Source organism: Oncorhynchus clarkii, chromosome 1 (genome assembly GCF_045791955.1).
Source record: "Oncorhynchus clarkii lewisi isolate Uvic-CL-2024 chromosome 1, UVic_Ocla_1.0, whole genome shotgun sequence".
NCBI classification, from domain to species: domain Eukaryota; kingdom Metazoa; phylum Chordata; class Actinopteri; order Salmoniformes; family Salmonidae; genus Oncorhynchus; species Oncorhynchus clarkii.
Window position 1 is genome coordinate 82,006,269 of NC_092147.1, and position 10,383 is coordinate 82,016,651.

A 10,383-nucleotide genomic window follows, 5' to 3' on the forward strand; every position below is an offset into this window, starting at 1 on the left:
ACCCTGATGATGATGATGAGGATGATAATGATGAGGATAATGATGAGGATAATGATGAGGATGAGGATGCTAATGATGAGGATAATGAGGATGATGATAATAATGATGCTGATTATAATGATGAGGATAATAATGATAATGATGAAGATGATGATGGCTTTATTTGTATCCATTGGGAAATTATTTAGTGTGATACAGCATGCCACATGCTCTACTGTGCTTAACTGGCGGACATACCATTTGTTTGCCTGAATTTAGCTGAAGCTGTGTTCTACAAACGACTCTCTCTCCACAGAGCAAATCATAGAGAAGGAGGAGGGTCCATATTATACTCACCTTGGTGCTGGACCCAGTGTGTCAGCCGTCAGAGAGATGATGGAGAACAGGTAACAACCTCAAATAACACAAACTGCATCAGTTATTTAACTCCATTCCATAAACAAGCTTGGGGGAGAAGAAAAGTGTTTGTTGTTGCCCAGACATTTTACTTGATGTGTTCATAGTCCAATTGGGATGGCAAACCTGTGAGTTGCTAATCCACTTCTGTTTTCATGACAAATCTATTAGGTGTGTAAATACTAATAAGATAATAGAGTTGATATGAAAACAGGAGGGGCTCAGTGCCTAACAGGTTGGTTTACCAGTAGGATTATAGGGCTAAGCCAATATGTATAACTGCCAGACTCTACTAGCCTACTGTATGTAGCTGCATTGGAGTCAACATGGGCCAGCATCCCTGTGGAACGCTTTCGACACCTTTAGAGTCCATGCCCTAACGAATTGAGGCTGTTCTGAGAGCAAAAGGGGTGGGAGTGCAACTCAATATTAGGAAGGTGTTCTTAATGTTTTGTCCTATCAGTGTACTCGGTGAACCACCTGCCCTGCCAAAGGCCTGGTATCCCACAGGGCTCGTGGTGTTCATGGAATGAGGTGGGGCTTACAGTCATATTATAGCTCATATATTATATTATAGAGGCTGTCGCTGAAGGAAAGCAGCACCAAGCTTGCCACACACACACACTCACACACGGAGATACATATTCACACATACAAAAACACACACACACACCCTGCATGTTAGAACAGGAAACCTCTTGGGCCTAGTCGAGGGGCCCATGAGGAGAGTCTCTGCTCTGTAGTTTCTGCTGAATGACATCAGTGCTTTAGTTTTAAACAGTTTTTACTTGTTTTGAGTTGTTCCAAAAACTTTTGCTGCATTTTGGCTAGTGATGTAGTCCCACTGTCTTTTGTGATTTGTGGCTGTATTGACAGTCATTACAAGATTTTAGTGCTGATGGTCGCAGATATGGGGAGAGATGACATTGCTGAAAGGATTGTGTTTTTATGTTCTAAGGTGAGACTTGTGAAAAACCGTTAATATATGATGTATGTTATCGCTGTGTGTGTTCAAAGGTATGGAGAGAAAGGGAAGGCGGTAAGGGTGGAGGTGGTGGTGTACACTGGGAAAGAAGGACGCAGTTCCCAGGGCTGTCCCATCGCCAAGTGGGTAAGTACCGTGTGTGTGTGTGTGTGTGTGTGTGTGTGTGTGTGTGTGTGTGTGTGTGTGTGTGTGTGTGTGTGTGTGTGTGTGCAGTGAGGGAAAAAAGTATTTGATCCCCTGCTGATTTTGTACGTTTGCCCACTGACAAAGAAATGATCAGTCTATCATTTTAATGGTAGGTTTATTTGAACAGTGAGAGACAGAATAACAACAAAAAAATCTAGAAAAACGCATGTCAAAAATGTTATAAACTGATTTGCATTTTAATGAGGGAAATAAGTATTTGACCCCTTCTCAATCAGAAAGATTTCTGTCTCCCAGGTGTCTTTTATACAGGTAACGAGCTGAGATTAGGAGAACACTCTTAAAGGGAGTGCTCCTTATCTCAGCTTGTAACCTGTATAGAAGACACCTGTCCACAGATGCAATTAATCAGATTCCAAACTCTCCACCATGGCCAAGACCAAAGAGCTGTCCAAGGATGTCAGGGACAAGATTGTAGACCTACACAAGGCTGGAATGGGCTGCAAGACCATCGCCAAGCAGCTTGGTGAGAAGGTGACAACAGTTGGTGCGATTATTCGCAAATGGAAGAAACACAAAAGAACTGTCAATCTCCCTCGGCCTGGGGCTCCATGCAAGATCTCACCTCGTGGAGCTGCAATGATCATGAGAACGGTGAGGAATCAGCCCAGAACTACACGGGAGGATCTTGTCAATGATCTCAAGGCAGCTGGGACCATAGTCACCAAGAAAACAATTGGTAAAACACTACGCCGTGAAGGACTGAAATCCTGCAGCGCCCGTAAGGTCCCCCTGCTCAAGAAAGCACATGCCCGTCTGAAGTTTGCCAATGAACATCTGAATGATTCAGAGGACAACTGGGTGAAAGTGTTGTTGTCAGATGACACCAAAATGGAGCTCTTTGGCATCAACTCAACTCGCCGTGTTTGGAGGAGGAGGAATGCTGCCTATGACCCCAAGAACACCATCCCCACCGTCAAACATGGAGGTGGAAACATTATGCTTTGGGGGTGGTTTTCTGCTAAGGGGACAGGACAACTTCACCGCATGCATCAAAGGGACGATGGACGGGGCCAAATACCGTCAAACCTTGGGTAAGAACCTCCTTCCCTCAGCCAGGGCATTGAAAATGGGTATTCCAGCATGACAATGACCCAAAACACACGGCCAAGGCAACAAAGGAGTGGCTCAAGAAGCAGCACATTAAGGTCCTGGAGTTGCCTAGCCAGTCTCCAGACCTTAATCCCATAGAAAATCTGTGGAGGGAGCTGAAGGTTCGAGTTGCCAAACATCAGCCTCGAAACCTTAATGACTTGGAGAAGATCTGCAAAGAGGAGTGGGACAAAATCCCTCCTGAGATGTGTGCAAACCTGGTGGCCAACTACAAGAAACGTCTGACCTCTGTGATTGCCAACAAGGGTTTTGCCACCAGGTACTAAGTATTGTTTTGCAGAGGGGTCAAGTACTTCATTAAAATGCAAATCAATTTATAACATTTTTGACATGCGTTTTTCTGGATATTTTTGTGGTTATTCTGTCTCTCACTGTTCAAATAAACATACCATTAAAATTATAGACTGATCATTTCTTTGTCAGTGGGCAAACGTACAAAATCAGTAGGGGATCAAATACTTTTTTCCTTCACTGTATGCACTAGTGTGTGTGTGTATGTGGCTGTGTGTGTGTGTATACACACATCTTCATGTCTGTGTAGTAACCCTTCTCTCTCCCCCAGGTGATCCGTCGGGGCAGTGAGGAGGAGAAGCTGCTGTGTCTGGTGAGACACCGGGCAGGGCACCGCTGTGAGAGTGCCGTGGTGGTGATTCTCATCTTGGCATGGGAGGGCATCCCCCGGGGTGTGGCAGATAGTCTGTACCAGGAGCTCACCCAGACTCTCTGTAAATACGGCTCCCCCACCAGCCGGCGCTGTGCACTCAACGAGGAGTGAGTTACTGAAAGAACAGACTTTTACCTATTATTTAATAATAGGCTTACACATACATATTTACATTCATAGAACTAATTATTGTCATAACAAAGGAGTGAGTTATATTCTTTCTAGCATTTCTAGATAGTCACCTTCTCTTTCCCACTCTCTTCAGTTGTGTGCCAGGATCTACTGAGTGTCTCACCTCATCCTCCCCCTCTCTCCTCCCTCTCCCCATCTCTCTCCCTCCTTCCCTCTCTCCTCCCTCTCCCCATCTCTTTCTCTCCTCCCTCTCCCCATCTTTCTCCCTCCTCTCTCCCCATCTCTCTCCCTCTCTCCTCCCTCTCTCATCCCTCTCCTCCCTGCTCTCTCTCCTACCTCTCCCCATCTCTTTCCCTCCTTCCCTCTCTCATCCCTCTCCTCCCTGCTCTCTCTCCTCCCTCTCCCCATCTCTCTCCCTCCATTTCTCTCCAGTCGGACGTGTGCTTGCCAGGGTGTGGACCCGAACACCTGCGGCGCTTCCTTCTCCTTTGGCTGCTCCTGGAGTATGTACTTCAACGGCTGCAAGTTCGCCCGCAGCAAGATCCCCCGCAAGTTCCGCCTGCTGGGAGACATGCCGCAGGAGGTGAGGACCAGGACGCTCCAGTCAAACTGTGTCAAACTCCATTCCTCTAGGGCCAGCCACAGTGTCAGCAGATCTTCATCCCTCCCTTGCACATATTTTCCTAATTAAAGCTACACAATATAGAAATTGCTGTGCCATTTCCTGGTTGCTAAAATTCTAATTAGTTTGTGACAAAACAAGCCAGTATAGTGTAGATAATCATAATACCATCTAAACCGCTGTGAAATATATTTTCCATTAACAAACATATTGGCACAGCCAAAAGAGGACTGGCCACCCCTCATAGCCTGGTTCCTCTCTAGGTTTCTTCCTAGGTTCTGGCCTTTCTAGGGAGTTTTTCCTAGCCACCCTGCTTCTACACCTGCATTGCTTGCTGTTTGCTTGCTGTTTGGGGTTTTAGGCTGGGTTTCTGTACAGCACTTTGAGATATAAGCTGATGTAAGAAGGGCTTTATAAATCAATTTGATTTGATATTTGTATTTTCAGCCCTTTTAAGCTGGCTTACAAAACTGAAAGTAAAAGACTCTAAAATGAAACTTAAGAACGGGAAGCATAGAAATAGCGCTCATAGAACAGATCTACTGCTTCTTAGACTTGCTTTTGATGAGAATGACAGATCTATAACTCACATTTCTATGTACATTTGGTCGGGTCAGAGCTATCTTAAGGGCAAGAGAGGAAAAACCATCAGACACTGTGGCGCTCTAGAAATTGAGTTTGGCACCCTTACTTAGATTTGAGAGACTGGTCGGGAAATAAACCTTAGCCCCTTCCCTATATGCCTAGACCCTAGCTCTCTACTTTGCTAATGTAAGTCTTGTTATAGCTTCACAAACAATGGTTTAGAATAGATATTCCTCAGTGAATAGTCTTCTTGGCATGTTAAAATGGCTAATAGACACCGCCTAGTGGCCTCAGGTGGGTATGACAGCCAAAGTCTGACAAGGACAACAGTGGCTGAAACATTACTGGGATTTCAGGGATTCTCCCGGGGCTCTCCTTTAATTTCACACAGCTTTTCCCTCATCTGTTACTGTTCGTATTTGTCCCACTCTACCTCTGATCTGTGTGTTGTCTGTCTGTGTGTTGTTCAGGAGGTGAAACTGGAGCATCGTCTGCAGAACCTGGCCACAGACCTGGGTCCTGTCTACCAGAGACTGGCCCCGGAGGCCTTCCAAAACCAGGTGGATCTAGAACAGGCGGGCCAGGACTGCAGGCTGGGTCGGAGGGCGGGCCGACCTTTCTCCGGGGTCACGGCATGTGTGGATTTCTGCGCCCACGCTCACAAAGACACACAGAACATGAACAACGGCAGCACTGTGGTATGCTCCTCACATGGCTGGATTCACATGCACACACATATTTGCTGTCAAACAAACAGAGACATAGACACAGGTCAAATAAAATCAAAGTTGATTGGTCCCATACACAGTTTAGCAGATGTTTAGTGAAATGCTTATGTTATTAGCTCCTAAATTCAGTAAAATGTCGAACAAGTACACAGATAATAAAAAAGATTAAGAAATAATTGGAACGGATCTGATTAAGAACCCAAATAACACTGTAACAGTAGTCCAAATGCAATCTACATCTACACCAGCTTCATTTAGACAATATATACTAAGAATGATATGCACAGCAGTAGATATATTAGAGTGACCTGCTGTGTGTATAAAGTGTCACTAAAATGCGATGTACAATAGTATAAATATTACAATGAGCTACAGGTATGTTGAGAATACAGTATTTAAATACACAGTGTAAACCGGTAGTATCCAGTGGTTTAGTGTCTGTATAACATTGGACATTATCGTTGGCTGTGAGTGTGTGTGTCTGTGTCTGTATGTGTGTGTGTGTGTGATAGTTTGTGTGTGTGTGTTGTCTGTGCATCACCTAGTAGACGATTATTGATGGCTGTACAACAGTCTGATGGTCTGGTGATAGAAGTTGTACAGCAGTCTGATGGTCTGGTAATAGAAGCTGTTGAACAGTCTGATGGTAATAGAAGCTGTTCAACAGTCTGATGGTCTGGTGATAGAAGCTGTACAACAGTCTGATGGTCTGATAATAGAAGCTGTTCAACAGTCTGATGGTCTGGTGATAGAAGCTGTACAACAGTCTGATGGTCTGGTAATAGAAGCTGTACAACAGTCTGATGGTCTGGTGATAGAAGCTTTTCAACAGTCTGATGGTAATAGAAGCTGTACAACAGTCTGATGGTCTGGTGATAGAAGCTTTTCAACAGTCTGATGGTAATAGAAGCTGTACAACAGTCTGATGGTAATAGAAGCTGTTCAACAGTCTGATGGTCTGGTAATAGAAGCTGTACAACAGTCTGATGGTCTGATAATAGAAGCTGTTCAACAGTCTGATGGTCTGGTGATAGAAGCTGTACAACAGTCTGATGGTCTGGTAATAGAAGCTTTACAACAGTCTGATGGTCTGGTGATAGAAGCTTTTCAACAGTCTGATGGTAATAGAAGCTGTACAACAGTCTGATGGTCTGGTGATAGAAGCTTTTCAACAGTCTGATGGTAATAGAAGCTGTACAACAGTCTGATGGTCTGGTGATAGAAGCTTTTCAACAGTCTGATGGTAATAGAAGCTGTACAACAGTCTGATGGTCTGGTAATAGAAGCTGTACAACAGTCTGATGGTCTGGTGATAGAAGCTTTTCAACAGTCTGATGGTAATAGAAGCTGTACAACAGTCTGATGGTGATAGAAGCTGTTCAACAGTCTGATGGTGATAGAAGCTGTACAACAGTCTGATGGTCTGGTAATAGAAGCTTTACAACAGTCTGATGGTCTGGTGATAGAAGCTTTTCAACAGTCTGATGGTAATAGAAGCTGTACAACAGTCTGATGGTAATAGAAGCTTTTCAACAGTCTGATGGTAATAGAAGCTGTTCAACAGTCTGATGGTAATAGAAGCTGTTCAACAGTCTGATGGTCTGGTAATAGAAGCTGTACAACAGTCTGATGGTAATAGAAGCTGTTCAACAGTCTGATGATAATAGAAGCTGTCTAACAGTCTGATGGTAATAGAAGCTGTCTAACAGTCTGATGGTAATAGAAGCTGTACAACAGTCTGATGGTAATAGAAGCTTTTCAACAGTCTGATGGTAATAGAAGCTGTTCAACAGTCTGATGGTAATAGAAGCTGTTCAACAGTCTGATGGTAGTAGAAGCTGTCTAACAGTCTGGTGGTAATAGAAGCTGTCTAACAGTCTGGTGGTAATAGAAGCTGTCTAACAGTCTGATGGTAATAGAAGCTGTCTAACAGTCTGGTGGTAATAGAAGCTGTCTAACAGTCTGATGGTAATAGAAGCTGTCTAACAGTCTGATGGTAATAGAAGCTGTCTAACAGTCTGATGGTAATAGAAGCTGTTCAACAGTCTGATGGTAGTAGAAGCTGTCTAACAGTCTGATGGTAATAGAAGCTGTCTAACAGTCTGATGGTAATAGAAGCTGTTCAACAGTCTGATGGTCTGGTAATAGAAGCTGTTCAACAGTCTGATGGTAATAGAAGCTGTTCAACAGTCTGATGGTGATTGAAGCTGTCTAACAGTCTGATGGTAATAGAAGCTGTTCAACAGTCTGATGGTGATTGAAGCTGTCTAACAGTCTGATGGTAATAGAAGCTGTTCAACAGTCTGATGGTAATAGAAGCTGTCTAACAGTCTGATGGTAATAGAAGCTGTTCAACAGTCTGATGGTAATAGAAGCTGTTCAACAGTCTGATGGTAATAGAAGCTGTTCAACAGTCTGATGGTAATAGAAGCTGTTCAACAGTCTGATGGTAATAGAAGCTGTCTACCAGTCTGAGGGTAATAGAAGCTGTCTAACAGTCTGATGGTAATAGAAGCTGTTCAACAGTCTGATGGTAATAGAAGCTGTCTAACAGTCTGATGGTAATAGAAGCTGTTCAACAGTCTGATGGTAATAGAAGCTGTTCAACAGTCTGATGGTAATAGAAGCTGTCCAACAGTCTGATGGTAATAGATGCTGTCCAACAGTCTGATTGTAATAGATGCTGTTCAACAGTCTGATGGTAATAGAAGCTGTCCAACAGTCTGATGGTAATAGAAGCTGTTCAACAGTCTGATGGTAATAGAAGCTGTTCAACAGTCTGATGGTCTGATAATAGAAGCTGTTCAACAGTCTGATGGTAATAGAAGCTGTTCAACAGTCTGATGGTAATAGAAGCTGTTCAACAGTCTGATGGTAATAGAAGCTGTCCAACAGTCTGATGGTAATAGAAGCTGTTCAACAGTCTGATGGTAATAGAAGCTGTTCAACAGTCTGATGGTAATAGAAGCTGTTCAACAGTCTGATGGTAATAGAAGCTGTTCAACAGTCTGATGGTAATAGAAGCTGTTCAACAGTCTGATGGTAATAGAAGCTGTTCAACAGTCTGATGGTCTGGTAATGATGGTCTACTGCTGGTGATGCTATCAGCTGACCTAGCCACACTCCGGAGAGCCATGCGTTTGATTGCTGTGCAGTTTTCGTGCCAGGCAGTGATGGAGCCTGACAGAATGCTCTCAATGGTGCATCTGTAGGAGTTTGTGAGGGAATTTGTTCAGCCGCCTGAGGTTCTGGAGGCACTGCTGCGCCCTCTTCACCACAATGTTGGTGTGGTGAGACCATTTCAGGTCTTCTGTGATGTGCATGCTGAGGAACTTTAAGCTTTTGACCATATCCACTGCGGCCCCGTCGAGGAGGATGGGGGTGTGCTCCCTCTTCTGTCTCCTGTCGTCCCTGATCAGCTCTTTAGTTCTGTTGACGTTGAGGAAGAGGTTATTTTCCACACACCACTCCGCCAGGGCTCTAACCTCCTCCCTGTAGGCTTTCTCATTTTTGTTGATGCATACATACGCTCGCTCACTCGCGCACACACAGAGAAACACAAATACTTACACACACTTGCTTCTTGTGCCAGCATTTTAATGGACAACACCGTTGAGAGTTAGTGTTGTGGTCGTGTTTTGTGCGTTAATGGACATACTGTAACTGGGCCATTGGAAGCAGAATTCAACATTAGCTTAGACAAATGTCACTATCAAATCATTTTTTTAAATCCATAGTGGAAACAAAAATCGATATGAGATGTCATGCACTTTTTGGTCACCTCACGCGTTTTCACTTCAACCAAGATACCGTAGGCATTTTATCCCAGAAACTCTCAGATACTTTGCTAGTCTTTTCCATTCATGTAAAATGTATTGTTGTCTGACCCTCCTGCAGGTTTGCACTTTAACCAAGGAGGACAACCGTGCGGTGCGTAACATCCCTGAGGATGAACAGCTCCACGTCCTACCCCTCTATAAGATCTCACAGAGGGATGAGTTTGGCCGTGCCGATGGCCAGTGGGACAAGATCCAGACTGGGGCCCTGCAGGTGCTGTCAGCCTTCCCCAGAGAGGTAGGTTCCTACGCTTTCCTAGGTTTCCCCTAGGTGCAGATCTAGGAGCAGCTTCCTCTCCTCTAATCCTAACAGTAACCATTAGTGGGGAAAATATGAAACTGACCCAAGAGATCAGCGTCTACTTCACCCTAAATCGGTTCTTATCCCCTGTAGAGAACCAGGAGGCAGGGGCTGTTACACGGGGTGGCCAATCCTCCTCCTGTGCTTACTGGGTATGCAGGCTTTTGTTCCAGCCTTGCTCTAACACACTTGATTCTACTAATCAACCTCCAGTTGCTCACCCGGATGAGGGTTGGTTAGCCTTGCAATCTACGGGATTGAAATTAGTTGGCGTCAAGACCATGTCAATTGGAGAGTTTTGGGTTTGATGTTGCACAAGTCACATCCCACTGGGCAAAATCAACATTGTTTCCATGTCATTTCAACAACAATAAATCTATGTGATGGTGTTGAATTCTCGTGGAAAACTGATTGGATTTGCAAAAAGTCATCAACATAAAATAATTTCTTCATTTTTTTCAACCAACTTTTAACCCGAAATCCATTGACATGGTGAAATTCAACCAAATGTAAATCCAAACCAGACATTGAAATGATGTCTGTGCCCAGTGGGATGTGCTGTATTTGCGTGTTTACTTCAAACCACTTGATAAAAGCTTTTACTAAATGACCATTTTTATATCATCACCAGGTGCGTCTGCTGGCTGAGCCGGTGAAATCAGCCCGTAAGAGGAAGCAGGAGGCCAAGCTGAAGGTCCAGGCTGACAAACAGGCTGCAGCTCAGGACAGGAAGCCTGGACAGAGTCCACTAACCCCGGGCAAGGTCAAGACTGAGAGCACCAACAAAGGTAGAGACCTCTGGTTGGTTGATTGGTTG

General features: G+C 44.3%; 1 protein-coding gene across 6 annotated transcripts in view; it reads left to right on the top strand.

Annotated features, from left to right (window-relative positions):
* LOC139413207 (methylcytosine dioxygenase TET3-like) overlaps positions 1-10,383 on the top strand; it is a 58,376-nt gene that overhangs the window by 43,401 nt on the left and 4,592 nt on the right. For all 6 annotated transcript variants that reach the window (XM_071160334.1, XM_071160326.1, XM_071160342.1 and 3 more), the window contains 7 exons: positions 296-386; positions 1,414-1,507; positions 3,261-3,469; positions 3,927-4,077; positions 5,172-5,399; positions 9,327-9,503; positions 10,198-10,354. In XM_071160334.1, the coding sequence (XP_071016435.1) occupies positions 296-386; positions 1,414-1,507; positions 3,261-3,469; positions 3,927-4,077; positions 5,172-5,399; positions 9,327-9,503; positions 10,198-10,354 (1,107 nt within the window). The remainder of the gene's footprint in view (positions 1-295; positions 387-1,413; positions 1,508-3,260; positions 3,470-3,926; positions 4,078-5,171; positions 5,400-9,326; positions 9,504-10,197; positions 10,355-10,383) is intronic.